General features: G+C 41.6%; 1 protein-coding gene across 1 annotated transcript in view; it reads left to right on the top strand.

The window, feature by feature from the left end:
- Positions 1 to 12,286: 12,286 nt before the first annotated feature.
- Positions 12,287 to 17,774, top strand: part of ABTB2 (ankyrin repeat and BTB domain containing 2) — a 136,441-nt gene continuing 130,953 nt past the window's right edge. The window contains exon 1 of the mRNA XM_009976475.3: positions 12,287 to 13,508. Within this exon, the coding sequence (XP_009974777.3) occupies positions 12,644 to 13,508 (865 nt within the window). The 5' untranslated portion in view covers positions 12,287 to 12,643. The remainder of the gene's footprint in view (positions 13,509 to 17,774) is intronic.

Below are 17,774 nucleotides of genomic sequence, written 5' to 3'. Positions count from 1 at the left end.
TATTTAAACAATATGAAGTATACCTCAAACTGAAAAATTGATAAGATTCTATGCTAGGTTTATATGCAGGTAGGCAAGGTTCTCTAGTGGATACTGGGAATGGCTCTTGAGTTTATCAGAGAAAAAGCGAAAATCTCTTGAGTTTATCAGAGAAATCAGAGAAAAGAAAATTAGGAGTCATGAAGTAAAGATAGGAAGTTCTTAGTGAAGAGAGAATTCCACAAGTGAAGACATTGTTTTATTGTGGTTTTTCCCCCTTATTCTAATACGTTTGGCATTCTTTTAGTAATTATTTTGTTGCTGGAAGTACTGATTGATTGTAGTTTTTCCCACAAATGTTTCTGAACTTTTCTCTCCTACCTTCCCGATGAGTACTATGGTGATAATACTGCAGCAGTCTGTCTCTGTCTCTTGCTTGCCCTTTGCTGCTATGCTGGCTTAATATGTTATTATTGATTCACTACCAAACCAGAACAGCAAATAGTTGGTGGCTCAAAGAGTTTAATGGAATATTGGAACAATTAAGTTCAAATGCTAGATTTAGACAAGACTTAAAATAGCCATATGTGCCGGATGAGTAGCCTAGCTACTGTGCCCTTTGTGGTGCTGAGGATTTCCTGGATGCATCTGCACTGCCCCTTTGCATAGCTCTCACTCCTTGGCCTGGGCTGCGAAGGTCTAAGTTGTGTACTTCGTTCACTCCTGGGGTCTCTCTGGATTGAATGTACTAGGTCCCTTGCTGATGAAGCCCTGGTGTGTCTGAAAGAATAGTAAAAAGACAATCTTAAAGACAGCATGGAGGGCACTGCACAAAGACTGGCTACCTCTGCCTGACTGTCCTCCAGTGCCACCCCAGAAGGCATCATACTCTTATGTGCTTCACACCCTGCCTTATTCCACGCTAGAGCATACCACACCTAGCCTAAGCAGCGTGGCTTTCTGGAGGGCGGCCAAGCAACCTTGTCAACGCTCAGGATAACCTGAAAAACAAGCCCGTAAGTCTCAACACAAAACCATCAAGGGTTTATAGCATTTTGGCTTGGGTTCATGAGAAGACTTGGACATCGCTCTGTTGTACCTGGAGTTGGCCCAGCCTGGAGGTTGCACTTCCAGCACCACCAGCCTAACACCCTGCTGGCAGGCCTTAGGGCAGCTTGACACTCCTGAATTCTGTCAATAGTGGTGAGCAGGGCCATTTTACATTTCAGAAAATGAAAGCAGAATATATGTGAAGGAGAGCATGTGACTGCATTAAACACAGTGGGATGCGTGCACCTCCTGGCAAGAGATGGCTCTGACAAGCATCCATACCTTCCCATGTGTATATATGCCTCCTTGGAAACTTTTCTGCACAGATCAGAAAAAGCAGTGCTCCCTGGGTACAAACCCCAGTCCACCTGTATTTCCTATGGAAACAACATCAACAACATGCTAGAATGCATTTTACCTAAATTATGTGACATCATCTCGGTGGAGGGATAGTCATCACATCTCCTGTCTTTTCCTATTGAATGCTTGCACATGCATTTCCTATTCAACTCCTTTCCAAGGTTCCTAATTACAGAAGATATCTTCCCATGGGCCTGGCACCCTAAGCCACACATGTCACCCTAGCAAGGATGGGAGGGACAATACTCCAGGCATTACAGACTATACAGTGTAAGACAAGGTAGGCACTACTGACCTTTTGGTGTAGGGCTCTCAAAACAAGGACAGAAACAGGACAACTTAACACCAGCATGCCTTCTTGTGTTAACCTTCAGCCTAGGATTTCTGTTTCTGACTGGAATACTGTATGCATGGTGACAGGTGTGCTCCCACAGCACAGGGGATGCTGGTTTACTCCTTTTACAGTAGGCATCCAAGGTAGCTGCACACCCAAGAGTTAGCCAACAGTGAGCACAGGGGGCCTAGTAGGGCACTGGTAAAAACAATTCGTTGAGAGTGGACAGCATAGTGCATCCCAGCTCCACAGCAAACAGGAGTGTGCACTGCTAATCATCTCAAAGGCTTATTCCAATTCAAAGTGAGGCACCTGAAGAATCACAAAGTTTTCGATTCACTCCTCACTGAGGACAGGTTAGAAAAATATAGCAGCAAAGCTCCACTACAACATTGCACTTCTCGTAACATGCGTCAGCTTGATTCTTATCCTCACTCTGTTTTCCCATCCCTGTCTCACTTGCTTTTTCCTTCCTTTTTCTTGTGCAGGGACATGTTACTGCACAGAGAGATGCCTAGGTCAGTAGGCATGACACCTTTTCATGACTTCATCAGGTGCTGCTCTGGGAACATGATCTACAAATGAGTAAGTTTAAACCTCCTCCTCCTCATGCAAAATTGCAGGTTTTGTCTTTGTGAAGCAGATGTCTGCAACAGTGCACTAGGCTGTCTCTGTCTTGCCAATATATTGTGAACAGAAAGGGGTGCTCCCTCTTCCAGAGGCTTTATGCTGGGGATAAGGAAAGAAAGCAGAACTCTAGATCTATAGATAGAAAGCCATGGGCTTCACTACCATGCAGTTCAGGTGTTATGCTGGACAATCCTGCAGTGATTCTAAGCAGTTATGTCTGCAAAGCGTTGCGCACTTGTTGATCACTCTGAGGCAAGACACCTTGTGGTGATAGTGCCGTATCGTAGGACGTGATCTGTTTGAAACAGTGCCACATATGCAGTGCCTCCGTGTTCACATGCACCCCCCCTTCCACGAGGTGTGTCAAACAGCAGTTGTTTACACAGTAATGGGAAAGCTGGTATTCATCTTTCCCGTGAGTGTTTTTCATTTTGCATCGAATTGAATTACTGCACATTTGATCGACACCCTGGAGCAGTTCAAGCAGTGTTGTTGCGGTATTTGCATACATCCAGGCTCAAGAGGGCGGCAGTGGGTTACTGTGAAACTTCCGACGAAGTTTGGTATTCCTTGGGAAAATAAAGCTCTAAGCACAACCGGGGGGAAGCAGAATTTGTGCACACAGGCTGTATGGACTACGATGGAGTAGTAGCTCTTTTGAGGGCTGGTAAGATCCTTGTGGAACGAGGTCCTGCATCAGTTAGGAGGCTCTTGCTTAGACTGGTGTGTGCCAGTACCACAATAAATACTGCAGCTGTTGTCCCAAGGTTCTAAAAGATTCCAGACAAGGTAGAAGACATTTTTAAGACTTGGGGTTTGCCCTTGCATTTCCCCTGTCATCTGTCAATCCTTTTCAGCATTGTTTCCCATTGTATATAACCACTATTCTCAGCATGGACAGACACACTCTGGGGCGTTGACTTTATAGCAGTGTTGGGGGGATTATTTGGTTTCCTGACAGTTTCCTGGCTGTTAAGAATTATGAAAAATACACTAAGTATAAATCTCTGCCTATGGCTAGTCTTTCCATTGACTTTGTGATCACAGTGGTTGACTCTTGATAATGTTATTGTCCATACTGTATTACTGACCAATAAGAGAGAGTTGAAGACATGAATATTATTTCCGTACACACGTTCCAGGAAGCATGACACGCATCCATTGCAATTTATACATGTAATTTGCTCTATCAAGTACCTGATGAGAGAGGTTAATATTACAGCCAGTGACTGACTATAGTAAATAAGTGCAGTTTTGACATGAAGTTCAGCCAAATATGTGAGTATTCTGGCACATGGAACTGTATCAGGTTTCCACACACATGTGATACTGTAGTGGAGACATGATGTGTGACCCTGTGACCAAATAACCGAGATTATTGCAAATGCCTCCAAAGAATTATTTTACACTGGTAGCTAATCATGTATAGACTTGTCAGACCTGGTGTTGTATCAGAGCTAGGTATCTAGGTGGCTAGAAAAGTTTATCCTGCTGTAACTTTATAACTGAATATTATAAGTTAATAGGTGTTAAATAGCTGAAGAACAACATCACTATTTATAGCTATTTTGGTAATACCTATCGACTCCAGGAATGTTCTAGTTGTTTCTTCCCTCTGTAAGAAAGAAAATGCAGGCACTGTAAAATTTTAATTAACAGTAAGACCTGAAATGAGAAAAAAAGTTGTGGAAAAACAGGCCTCTAAGTTTCAGTACACTACTTGTCTTGAATAATGTCATGTAATGAAGCAAATACTCTTCTATCCCTTTCATTTGATCTCATTCCAGATGGTATAATATGATTCCCCCTACCAACCCTCACTGGTAAGACATTGCTGCTAGTGATTGAGAAAGTCTGATACTGTACCAAGTTATCATCCAGGAATTTAATGCATTTTTCAGATGTTTGTCTTTCATATTCTGACAATTTTCTTCACCATTTGTCATCACAATCGTTTTACTGTGTTATTCATATGATGAAAGGATCAAACGTAGGTCCATAATCTTCCCAAGTAAGGCTTACTACAACACTTCTTCAGTTGTCTGATACATTTAAAAGTAAAAAGTATTTTATATCACCACTTGTCTTCATACACTCCAAATTTCTGGACAGAAATTTTCAATGTTTGTTGAGGATTACATTTTAAGCTAAGTGAAATCTCACTGGTTATTTTCAAGATTAGCTTGCTTTTCCTACTTCAATATGTTTTCGAAACAAACAGCATGTCCTAAATGCATAATACATGAAACACCTACTGAGGAAGGAGGCTATCTCGTACATCTGACAAGTGTAGGAAACATCTTCAATACTACTTTAATTCTTAGAAAGCGTATGATTTAAAGATTTCACCTATAAAATGGGTGCTGAATTAAGAGAGCTCGAAAACTAAATTAACTGGAAATGTTTAAAGATAAAAGGATTCATCAGCAGCATTAGAAACGCTACTGAGGAGAGGGATTCCAAATGTAGGCAGAGGACCTGACTTTGGAAAGGGAAAATTGTGCTAAAAAGTGTTCATCTAGGTATCCTTCACAGTGCGAAGAGCAGGAATCGTAGAATTGCAGAATTGTTGAGGTTGGAAGGCACCTCTGGAGATCATCTAGTCCAACCCTCATAGCAGGGTCAGCTAACGCAGGTTGTCCAGGACTATGTCCGGTTGAATTTTGAATATCTCCGAGGATGGAGACTCCACAACCTCCCTGGGCAACCTGGTCCAGTGTTTTACTACCCTCACAATAAAAAGGCTTGGATTTTTTTTAACGTTTAAATAGGATTTTTTTGTATTTCAGTTTGGGCCTATTCCTTCTTGTTCTTTCACTGGACACCAATGAGAAGAGCCTCATTACCTTCTTTTCTCTGTCCCCATCAGGTATTAATTTATACGCAAAGATACTCCCTCACCTTCTCTAGGCTGAACAGTCCCAGGTCTCTCAACCTTTCATTAAATGACAGAAACCCCAATCCTCTAATCAACTTTAGGTCCCTTTGCTGGATTAGCTCTAGGATGTCCATGTCTCTCTTGTACTGGAGAGCCCAGGACTGGATCCAGATGTGTCTCATCAGTGCTGATTAGAGAGAGGGATCACCCTCCACCTGCTGGCAATGCTCTGCCTAATGCAGTCCAGGATGCTGCTGGCTTGCTTTCCCACCATGATGCTCTGCTAGCTCGTGTTCAACTTGTTGTCCACCAGGACCCCTGGGTATTTATATGCAAAGTAGTTTTCCAGCAGAGCAGCCCCCAGCATGTAGTGATGCATGGGGTTATTCCTTCCTGGATGCAGGACTTGGTGCTTACTTTTGCTGAACTTCATGCAATTCCTGTCTGACCATTTCTTCAGCCTGTTGAGGACCCTCTGAATGGCAGCACCTGCTCTCAATCACTCCTCCCAATTTTTGCCACCTGCAAAGTTGCCAACTGGCCTCCAGCTCAACTTTGTGATGCTGATCACAACCCTTTAAGCCCAGCAGCTCAGCCAACTTGAAGTCTGCCTCCCTGACCACTTACCTAGGCTATAATTCATCACTTTGCCAATTAGGATGTTACAGGATCATGTGTCGTAAAGCCTTGCTGAAGTGAGGATAAACAATATTAACGGCTCTTCCCTCATTCATCATGTTAGTGATTTCATCATAGAAGGCTGTCAGGTTAGTCAGGCATCATTTCCTTTTCATAAATCAATGTTGACTACTCTAAATCACTTTTTCTCTGGCCTTAATGTATTTGCAAATGGTTTCCAGGATTATTTGTTCCATCCTTTTCCCAAGGAGAAAGGTGAGGCTGACCAGTTTGTAGCTAGTGGCTTTGAATGACTTCTGGAGGAGCACAGTAGAGCCGAAGCTGGCCAGTTAAGCTGTCCATAGAGCAGCAGCAGAAAGCCACTTTTTGTTCATCTTAAGAAATTGAGTGTATATATGCACAGAGATTTTACTCCAAGTTGCTTATCTTTCTAATTATATCTACTACAAAAGGCAGATTTTGAAAGTAGAAAGGGTATTTTCTTAATGGATTCTCAATGTTTCTTATGCTTTTCACATCTGAAAATGTGTGTCAGAAACGGGCTGTTGTATAGCCTTCAGCAATTAAAGTTTTTTTTAAATGGTCTTGCTTAACAGTCACGATAGACATGACCCCTTCTTATTTCTTGACAGTACTAATTTTGAGAAGTAGTACTTTATCTGTCATTACAAATAACAGTAAAGCTAACCTGTGCCGATTTCCTATGCTAAGCAAATATATCTTACTGGAAAAAAAAATGAAGAGTGATCTTTGGAAGAGAAATTCTGTTTTATTGACAGTCTAAGGATATCAGTGAGGCAATTTATGTAAAGACAGGTAATATCTTTTATTAGACTAAATACTAGAGTGGAAAAAAATAAGCAGGATTTTTTTAGGCTGGAGTGTTTCTGTGGTATTGTTAATAACAAAACGTAGTTTTAGTCTGTGCTAAATTACAGATAAAACCGAGGTAGGGAGAATGTAACATTGCCATTTATTACCAACAAGCCTGAAGATTTCTTCAGTGTACTTTCTGCAGAAGCTTTCAGTGAGTTCTAACTACTTGAAAAGTTTACAGAAGGGATAGTATTATTTCTGAGGATTTTGAAGAACAAAGGCTTGGCTTGAAATTCTACATTCATGAGATTCTGTGTTCTCTTTTTACATGTTAATTAGTGCTATCGAGTAAACTTACCTATGAATTACAAATTAACACATTCTAAAATGTAAGGATTGTAAACTTTGAAAGGGCCATTCTGCACAAAACGAAGCTGTACACCCTGGAAAATCTCTCTCTTCGGCTGGGAAGATACAGCTGGTACCGCTGTTATTACTTGGTAGTTGGTGAGGTCAGCAGTGGGCATTTGGTAACTTGCTGAACTGGACCCTCAACTCCAGTTAAACAATAAATTGAGGGCTTTTCTGGATGGAGATTTTGCTGTACTGTAGAAAAAAACTCCAGATGTACATTATCTCTCTATCACTGTGGCTTTGAAAATATGCAAAATGTATTAACTGCAGTAAACTTTTTTTTTTTTTTTTTATGTCATTTATACTTCATATGTGATTCACCTGCGCTGGTCATGCTTTACCTCTGCTTTTCCCCCACATCTTCTAGTGTACGGGCTCAGACTGATTTTCAGGTATTGGGCAGCAAGTGTTAACAGAGCTACAGTTTATTGAAAAATATAGCTCTGAACATTGCAGATAAAATGCTGTTAAGTAGCTATATAAGGAAAATGTCATCTTTTTACAGTGGGCAAACAGAGTTAGCACTTGCTCAAAATAGAGGCAGCAGCTGGAGAAGGAAATTTCTAGCAATAACCACGAAAGCAGTTCATGTCCCCTGGAGAAGCCTGGCTAGCTGGCGAGCCTTTGGGCTCGTTAACACGCCCACCCACAGCTGCACTAAATAAAGCTTGGAAATGGCTCCTCTGCCAGGTGATCTGAAGGTACTACTGCAGGGCTTTGGTTGCACCATTCAAACAGCTTTTTTTGAGTCCTCCGCTGAGGATAGTTGTGTTTTGTTGCTTTTCTTTTTGTTTTGTTTTGCTTGTTTGTTTCGGTGTTCTGTTTTGTTTTCCTTTTCCTGGTGGAAAACCTTGAGTTTTCTTTACTTCAGGTAAGTAAAGTAAATTTATATGCAATATAGTGGTAAGGGATGTTTATACTGCTCAGTAGTGTATATATGAATGTTATTTTCTAGGAATACACTGAAATTTGTGGTTTGAACAAGTAACAGATTGGTTATTGGCTACTTTAAAAAGATTTGGAGTTTTTGGTACAGATTAAGTTCATGGGGGCTCTACATTTGCTTTGACTGTCATGCTTCCATAAAAAATATAAAACAAGTGATTGATTATTTTTAAAAGGGTTTGTTGCTGTTTACCTAGTTGCTATTTGTGTAAGAGAGAATGCTGATGCTTTTTAATTCTAATTAATTCTGATGTATTTTAAAAGTAGAGTTTTACACTACAGACTGATAAAGTTTTAGCAGCAGTGGAATAACACGTCTATCTGAACTCTTTATGTGGAATAAAATGGGGCTTCTAGAGTGCCATATTTTTATTATGGGCCTTTCTTTATTTGTTTCAGCTATATTCCTGAAAGTCTTCTGATACCTTTTGCTTCCATCACACTATAATTTTAGAGAGAAATGTTTCTGAGAACTTGTCTATAGAAAGTTGACTTTTATTGTACAAAAATAATTCACAACCCCTAACAGCTCCAGTTGAAACATATGCAAAAAGAGCCCAGTACTTATCGTGCCTTATAAATCAAGGAATGTTAAATTATTCTTATTGGCATTTTGTTGTATGACTTGTAATCTTGATTGTTTGGGTTGGCAACTTTGTGTTAGCCCAGTATAATAATTGCTTTCTGGAAAGATACCTTAGTTTTCATGACCTAATCTATAGTTTTGTTACAAATATGTGTTCCTGGTCTGAAAGTGAACTATTTACTTCCTTTTCAAAGGAAAATAATTTTATTATTTCCCTCCACTTTTTATGCTTCTTTTGTCTGTTCTTGTAAACCTGTTACAAATTTGGATATTTCTAGGTGTCTGATACAGATAGCGAATTAACACTGAAGACCACAACACGTGATGAGCTTGTTCTGTCACAGATAAATAGTGCACATAAAACTGGGAAGTGCTAGCAGGGAGTCCTTATTTGTCTGGTCCTTTTCCTCCACAGTTTTGTTTTTATGCTGGATATCTTGGAGCTTGAGGTTTAAATCTTCAGTAAGGAATATCCTTTCCATGCCTGGGGGCTTTGATTCCACAGTTTGTTTGTCTTTGGAAAAGGCTGGTGATAGCTTTGCAGCAGAGGGAGAGATGGATTTATCAGGCAAAGTGTTATTGTATAAGGAAATGCTGTATGTGAAATTCTAAAAATGGAAAGTAGTGTAACTCTTAACAATCTGAAAACACTGCATGAGGGAAGTAAGAAAGCAGACACTGCTTGTTAAGATGGATGATTTTTGTATTGTTAAATTACTTAGAATGATAGGAATAACAAACTGTGTGGGAGTATTGGAGAAGTGTGATAAAGGGAAAGGATAGAAATGATTTGTAGAAATGTGTCAAGTACTTGCACAGCTGTTTTTTTCCCAAATAATGTCAAGTTCTCATTGGCCAACTCTGTAGTGATTTTCAGTGGCAATTTATGCTTGCTTTTATGATTGAAATGAATCTTACGATGTAGATAGATCAGGATGAATTTTAGAGAAAGCTTTTGAAAATGGACATCACAAAACAAAGCACAGAGGCTTTCTAGTGAGAAAGAAGTGATAGAGATTGGTCTTTCTGCCTGCTCCCCTTCCAGCTGGAGTTCAGGGTGGAAACACGAGTCGAATGTGTATGATCTTAGAGATGCGGACAGGAACTAACACGTAGTACCGTTGTTTTGAGGAAGCATTGGAGAGATGTAGGGACATGAAGGATTGACACCACAGGGTAACCTACCAAAAGTCACAGTTAAGAAGTCTGAAGTAGTCCATGGTACCTAATATATAGGATAAAATACAGATGTAATAGTGGAAAGATAATTTTAAAAGAAGTGAATACACTGAATGCACGAGACTTAAAACTGTGTACTTTGAATCAGTAATGCCTTGTCTTACATTCAGGTACCTATTTACCATGTGTACTGTCAGCTGTGTTATCTTTCCTGGGCTTGAAACTCTTAAAAATAGTGCTCAAGACTGAAAAATGTGATAAAATAGCAGAGTTAGCTTTGATCTGTAAAATAGCAACTGAGTGAGGTATTAGAATTGTGTAGTAAAAATACCTATTTCTGAACTGACAGTGAAGAACAAGTAGAATGCTGAAGTGTTAAGATTTTCAAATAAATTGGGACTTTGGGAGAATTACATCTGGTTTTATTAGCCACCTTTATGCTTTGTGTTTGTGTTCTCATGGGGAGAAGTTATGAAAAAGCAAAGAGCTGAATTATAGTTGGGCTTAGATCTAAGAAAGATAAAAGATGGTATCATGTTAAAAAAAAGCAATTTTGAGGGTCAACTAGTGGGAAATCAGTGTTAAGTACTTTGTCTTTTAGTATAAACAGAAGCTGCTTGATCCTGTGAGCAGAAGTGCATAAGACATGATTTTTCAAGTATTTGATTCACATTTAATAGTTGTTCTGATATATTTTCCATTAACACTAAGCATTGTGTATACAGCAGTACAAAAATACAAAACGAGATCCCATAAGGCATTATGCTTTTCAAGTAGGAAATCTCTTGTACCCCAGATAGGAGAAAAATCTGTGGAATATTGAGTTGCCAGCTGTGCAAATCAGTGGTCAGCAGCAACATCTGCTCAAATTGTTCGCTACCTCCAGCCTTCATATGCAAACGCTGCGCTCTAGGTCAGGTTGTACGCAAACACAACCCTTTTGCTTCCTCTGTTGCAAGGAGTTGTTAAGGGAAAGGATTCCACACTGAGACTTAGATTGCTGCTGCCTGAGTGTGACTGTAAAATATTTTCCTTCAGAGTTTTTTAAATGTGCCTGCCTTGGCACTTTTTAACCAACCACAAAAAAAAAAAAAAAAGTAAACGCATTTGGCCTGTTCATTGTTGCCTTGTGAAGTGGGTGTCACTGTGGTCAGCCTAGTGCTACAAATTTAGACAACTTCAAGTGAAAACTTTTGGCCTCATACAACTAAAAGACAATAGGACATAACACGTGGTATTTTTGATTGGTTAAAGTTTGATTTAGTTAAAGAATGGAGAAAAATACATACACTCTGCAAGAGCACAAGAAATACTGACCAGGCTGCCTAAGCAGAGGATGCTGTCTACTCTATTGCTACTGCGAGTCATCACAGTTGACGTTTAAGCTGAAATTCTGAAGTTTCCTTCCACAGGTTTTAAATATAAAACACAATTTGAGAGAGAAAATGAGCTTCTATTTATCTTATAGAGCAGAAGTAAAGCACTGTGTTTGTAAATAAGAAAGCTGTTGAAAAATCAGTGCTTGAAGTAGGCTAAATGACAGATATTTGCAGTCACGGCAGTTTCCCATGGGGAGGAGTGAAATGAGGCTGAGCATTAACTAAACGGACCCTTGGCCCCCTTCACTCTCTGGGGCAGATCCTTGTCACCCACTGCTCGTGGAATTTGGGGCTCCTGAGCAGGTCCTTGTCACCCATTGCTCGTGGAATTTGGGGCTTCACAGCCTGTGCAAAGGTGCTGTGCCTGACTGGACGCCGTGATGGCTGTAAATAGTAGCGGCCTTGTGATCTTTGTGTGTGTGGGGGAGAGGTTTACTTGTAGAAAGCTGTGAAAAGTGCATTTAAAGGTTAAATGACGAGAACTTGAGGACCCGATGCGGGTTCCTCCTGCCACGGCCACTCCGGTGCGGGCGCGGTGCAGCCGAGGGAGGGCACCCTCGGTCCGGGCAGGAGCATCGCTCGGGCGGAGGGAGGAGAGAAACAAACCCGGCACCTCTGTTTCATAGCCAGCTCACGGTTCAAGGTCAGGGCTGTGTAAACCGTCGCACAAAGGCTCCTTTCAGGAGCCGGCACACCGGCTTCGCGGCCGCCAGCACAAGCCTCCATTCAGGCCGTGACTCCCGCGGGGCCAGGCGCGCGTGACCCTCGCCCCGGGGAGCCACCACAGCGCCCGGCCCGGTCATTGCACCGTTCCTGGGAGCCGGGCAGCCACCCTGGGCGAGCGGGGCCGGTGGTAGCGAAGCCCCCGGTGGTCGCCCGGTCCCGCCGGCGGTGCGCCCCGGCTGCCCGCCCCCCCCCCCAACCCCCCGCGCAACCACCACGCCCCGCCCCGCCGGCGCTATTTGCATACCGACCGCCCCCTCTCGGCTGTCACTGGCGGAGACCATTTCCGCCGGCGTCGCTGATTGGTTCTTCTCCCCGCAGGTCATTTGCATGGGGCGGGGCGCCCGCCAGCCCCGCGGCGGAGAAGTTGAGTGGGAGCCGGAGCCAAGTGTCCCGCCGCGCGGCTCGCGCGGAGCCCGCCCCGCCCCGCGCCCTCCGCCGGCCCCGCGCTTCCCAGCGCCTCCCACCGCTTCTCAGCGCCTCCCACCGCCGGGTGCTTTTCGATCGCCGGTTGCCGCCAACCGTCCCTCCCGAGGCAGAAAGATGGCTGAGAGCAGCCTCCCCGCGGGATGGAGGTAGCTGGCTTACGGCAGAGCCGGTTCCTTCCAGCTGTGCTGCAAAGCCTCCCGCGCCGCTGGTGGGGCAGGCGGCTCCGGCTCGGTAGGCACAGGAGGGATCTGCCCCAGCCTCACCTTTCGTGCTCTTTGCCGTTGGCTTAACCCGTCTTTCCTATGGCTGGGATATACAGCTCTACTCTGAAGACCCTGGAGGATTTAACTTTGGACTCTGGTTATGGGGCAGGGGATTCCTGCAGGTCCCTTAGTCTCTCTTCTTCCAAGTCCAATTCCCAAGCTTTCACCTCTTCTCAGCACAGAGGCAACTGGTGGTACTACTCGGGCTCCATGAACAGTAGGAATAACAGCTGGGATACCGTGAACACTGTTCTGCCAGAAGACCCCGAGGTTGCAGATATCTTTTCCAAGTGTCCTAAACTGCCGGATCTAGAGGAATACCCTTGGACTGATGAAGACATTGGGAAAATACTCCGAAAAGGGAAGGGAGATGGCAGTATCAGAACCTTTTCGCAGGAAGCTGTCAGGAGGCTCTCGCAGTTATTGAGACGCGCCTTGATCAGGGTCTCCAGGGAAGCTCAGCGGCTCAGTGTGATGCACTCCAAGTGCACCAGGTTTGAGGTGCAGAGTGCTATCAAACTCATCCAGAGCTGGTCGTTGTCAGAAAGCTGTGTCTTGGCGACTGTCAAGGCACTCTCTCTGTACAGCATGAGCGCTGGAGACGGACTGAGGAAAGGTAAATCAGCTAGATGTGGCCTCACCTTTTCAGTGGGGAGGTTTTTTAGGTGGATGGTGGACACCAGGATCTCAGTTAGGATCCATGAATATGCAGCCATCTCTTTAACCGCTTGCATGGAAAACCTTGTAGACGAGATTAAGGGTAGGGTTTTGGCAAGTCAGAGCCCAGATGGTGGAGGAGGGGAGATCTCAGCTGAAATCCTGGAGATGGTTATCAACAACGATGCTGAACTTTGGGGAGTGTTGCAACCTTATGAGCATCTCATCTGTGGGAAAAATGCTAATGGTAAGATCCAGCTTTTACAATTTCTAATCTTCGTGTCAGCAAGCTTTACAGTAAAACCATCGATTTGTATGGACTTGGGTTTTTTTTTGGTTTTCCTTTTAATATGAATTGCATCCTGGTCATGGTTTGTGTGCGCCTAAAGCAGATGTGATGGTTTTACTAGACAAGAATGATGCTGCTTTATTTTTAAGATGTACCAGTCTATAAAGGTGCAGAGGCTGTGGGAAAACAAGCCCTGTTGTCCTAACGAACGTCTCCTGATTTTCTACCAGCTGCATTTTTGAGCGTTGTTACTATTTAACTGGCATGTAAACATGCTTCTCTGTAACCATAAGATGAAATGTGCTTTACAAGCTGCTCTCCAGGAAATACCTTTATTGCTTTTAAACAAAATTTATATTATTTCGAGTATCTTACAGTTTCATCTTAAAGGTGCTATTCCCACATACAGCCTGGAGAGGGAAAACTACATAATTTTTTTTTTTCTTTGCAGTAGTAAAATTTGGTTTCTGAGCAAAAACTCAGAACTACATATTACTTAGACTTTCTTCTAGTTTAGCAGAAACTTGTGTTGTAATTTATACTCGGGCAATAAACAAGAGCTTGTGCTTGGCTCGCCAAAGTGGGTAGGGAGGATGGTGCCTCAGTAATGAGAATAACATAGCATTAAGGTACTTACCTCTGTAATTTGTTTAGAAAAGCAGACTTTTGGAACAGTTAAGCAAATAAGCAGATAGAGGAATGCTGGCATCTTCCTATGAGATGGAGGAGCAATTTGAAAGGCTTAAGTCATGACAGTTCTGTTAAGAAGCTGCAGTGTTTATTTTGCATTGTCACACTGAGGAGTACCATATTTTTCCATGGAAAATTTAGAGAAGGATTCAGTTTGGAAAACTGTTCTGTGTACCACACACTGTTTCATTACTTTTGCTGGCCTTGTATTTATGGTCAGATATTCCATGCATAATACCTTTCTGATTTAACTCTTCATGAAACCAAGCAGCTTGGTCCTCTTCAAAAGATAATCTCATGAGAGACAAGTAAAGGAGCGAATTTTCTCTGAGGAAAAAATTATACCTTAGGTGAGTGTTAGTAATGAAACACTTTGTCAGAGAAGGGCTGACTCATGTTGTGCTCCTCGGGTGCGTTGATTTCCTGCAGTTAGCCTATACCAAAGCAGTAATGTCGCAATTTGGATCACCAGGAGGTAGGTGCAGTGACTGTCCCCATCGGGTCAGCCTAGTTCAGATTACAACGTAAGAGGATGGCTGCTGTTACGGTGCTCACAAAACCTCTCTTGTGCACTCTATCTGCCCTCTGTCCACTGATTGTGTTACTATAAATGTGTGTGAAGTAAATGTGAAGAGCCCTTTGGGATGTGCTCTTGGCACTGGTACAAGACATAACTGCAACTTTAAAAGTCAAACACAGGCATTACTTTAACTACAAGCTTTTAGATGGAAGACTATAAAGGTACGAGGATGTTTTGTCCTCTGCCAAAACACTTGTCATAATTCTTTGTGCACCACGGGAGTATTTGTCACCAGGTCCAAAAAGAGGACTCTGTTCTCTCTCGTTCCTTTTGTAGGAAAGCTGGAGTAAAATATTGTGGTTCTGTAAAGTAAAACATGCACTTCAGCTGCTCTCTGCTCAGTGTTTCTGCCATGCAGGTTCTGTGCGTAAAATGGTGAGGAAGAGTCAAGCCCTTGCAGGGTGCTTTTTTCATTGTTTGTGTGGTTTTTTTTTTTTGTTTTTTTTTTTTTTTTTTTAAGAGAAATCTCCTTCTTGGAAAAATTGCAATGAATGAATGGAAGCTAGTGTTCAATGGAAACATGAGTGACTGTGCAGGGAAATGCTTATAAATATTCAAACCACCAAATGGTCAATTATGATAACGCTTGTATAGTGTAATACCAAGCAGTCACTGGCCACAGAAGGATTGGCTTCTGTTGCCTCTTTTGTTGTTCATTTCAGATCAATTCTGTCAATAATTGAATGCATTTTTTTAAGTCTGAAAATTGAATAAAACCACACATGAAGGTATCTTGCAATTTCCTGTGACAGTCTGTCACTAGTATTTTACCTGACACAAGTCAATGAATCTTCTAAATGGATTTTCTTGCAGTTGTAAGACCACAAATGATTTTATATGGATGCAGAGAAGCTTGAAATAACTTCTTTATTCTTCTCCCTGTAGGAATTGTAAATTAGTAGTATTCACATCATTCTCCACAGTGCTTTCAAATGATCTTGTCTTTTACATTAATTTAAATCTGAGTTAGATTTGGCAGTAAAATAACTAGATTTATTCCAGTACAAAGATGAGGAAGACTTGCTCTACTGTCATTTTTGTTTCTTTTATAGTAAGAGCATTTTAATGGAGTACTTGTAAATTGTGAACTCAACGTACCTTCATTGGGTTTTGTTTTATAGCAGCGAGTTTGATGTTAGAGATAAAAAGCACTTAGAGGCTAAATTCTAACTCCAGTCAACCATTGCAATCTCTGGATGAAATCCGTGGCAGCGTACTATGCAGAAGATTGCACTGGATTATCATAATGGACCTTTCTGGCATTATGATCTATTGAATACCATTTTCATTATTAGATCAGGATAGTGTGCTTCTTTGGACTCTAAGAAACAGTAAGTAAATACATAAATCTTTTTAAATTCTCAAGAGACTGAGGTTCAGACATGTATTTCTTCAGTGACTGATCTCCCATCAAAGACCGTAGCCCAGTTGCTGTTCTTAAGGCTTTGGAGGCTGAAAGTTTAATATTCTGTATTGTAACAGATGTGTGTTAATCAACACGTGGTGTGTGAAGGGTAAAGTTTAAAATTATGTAGGTGTTTAAGGGGAGTTCTAATATTATTTTAAAATAAATAACCTGTGGCTTGCATATTTATCCGTCCTTTCTGTGAAACTGTTCTTTAATCATCTATTTGCTGCTTCTGTGAGACATTTTCTGCTGTCAGGGTCAGTTCTGACTTCATGCCTGGGACTTGGTTTCTCTGCCTTGGAAGGAGGAATGTCATCTGAGCCTCTGGCTGTAAGGAGTCCTGTGAAACTCTCAGGGTGTGTTAACGCTTCCAAGGGTGAAGTCTTTTTTAGAGAGTCTAGGTGGGATGTTGCAAAAATAATGCACAGAAGCTGGAAAGAAAATGAAACAAGCAGCAAAAATGATAAGCAGCTACTGGAAGGTAAAAAAAAAAGTTACATAAATTGGAAAACATTTTATTTTCTATTCTTAATTACATGGAGATACATGGTATGCATTGATTTGATCCAGCTAAAGTAGAGAATGTATCTGGTAGTTTCACAGAGATTTTGAGACATGTTAATTTGGAATATTAGATTCTGTTAATTTAAAATGTTGGGAGCCGAGGAGAAATATGAATTTACCTTGGAAATGTGATTCTTTTACGTGATGGTCCTGTGTTTGACTGGTGCATGGTTCATTAGAATCTGAACTGTCAGCACTGCAAATATGTTTTGATATTATTGCCCTATTAACTACAGCATTTACATTGTACTTAACTGTCTGGTTATTGCCGAATGCTCCTGCAACAGCCAATACACCTGCTGTGCTACTTAATGCATCAGCACATCCTGGTGTTCTGTAGATGTAAGTGTTGACAGCTGTTTCTGCGAAGAAAAAAAAAAAAAAAGGAAGGAATTTAACTTGGTAACACTGTTTCTTCATATACCTCTTAGCCAAAACACTTGAAGTACTCTGTGGATGAACTAATCCACAAATTAGCCTGTTGGTTTGCTCAGCAGATGAGTAGTAGAAACAGAGTCTGAAATAAACTCTGTGTGTGTCTTGAGACATTTTTCTTAGAAAGGGGTTGAGGGGGGAAAATGTGTAACTTTTCCTCACAGTGGGAGGGAATGATTTGGACTCAATAAAATTAGACAAGGCATGAATTTTCTTCTCTCTGATACTGAAGACTGTGGCACACCCTACCAAGCATCATGCATGGATTTTGGATTTAGTGTATCACTAAGTAACCCCATTTTCTTTTATATTTCTCACTATATAGATTATAGGTTAAAAATTATAGCTGTTTTTAACATTGAGGGGGGGTTAGAGCTATGCCATTATAAAAATTCCTTTTTGTAGTTATCAGTGTGGTCTGAAATATCTTTTATTTCAGTGTAGTCGTGGTATGAAATTCAGCATGGAAAAAAAATATTATGACATTTAGAATGTCCTTTTGTTATCTGAACAAACTGGTGTGCTCATAAAGAGCTTAATCAGTTTT

This window comes from Tyto alba, unplaced genomic scaffold (genome assembly GCF_018691265.1).
Source record: "Tyto alba isolate M040663 unplaced genomic scaffold, T.alba_DEE_v4.0 Super-Scaffold_8, whole genome shotgun sequence".
Classification (NCBI taxonomy): domain Eukaryota; kingdom Metazoa; phylum Chordata; class Aves; order Strigiformes; family Tytonidae; genus Tyto; species Tyto alba.
This window is presented reverse-complemented; position numbering and strand designations above follow the sequence as displayed.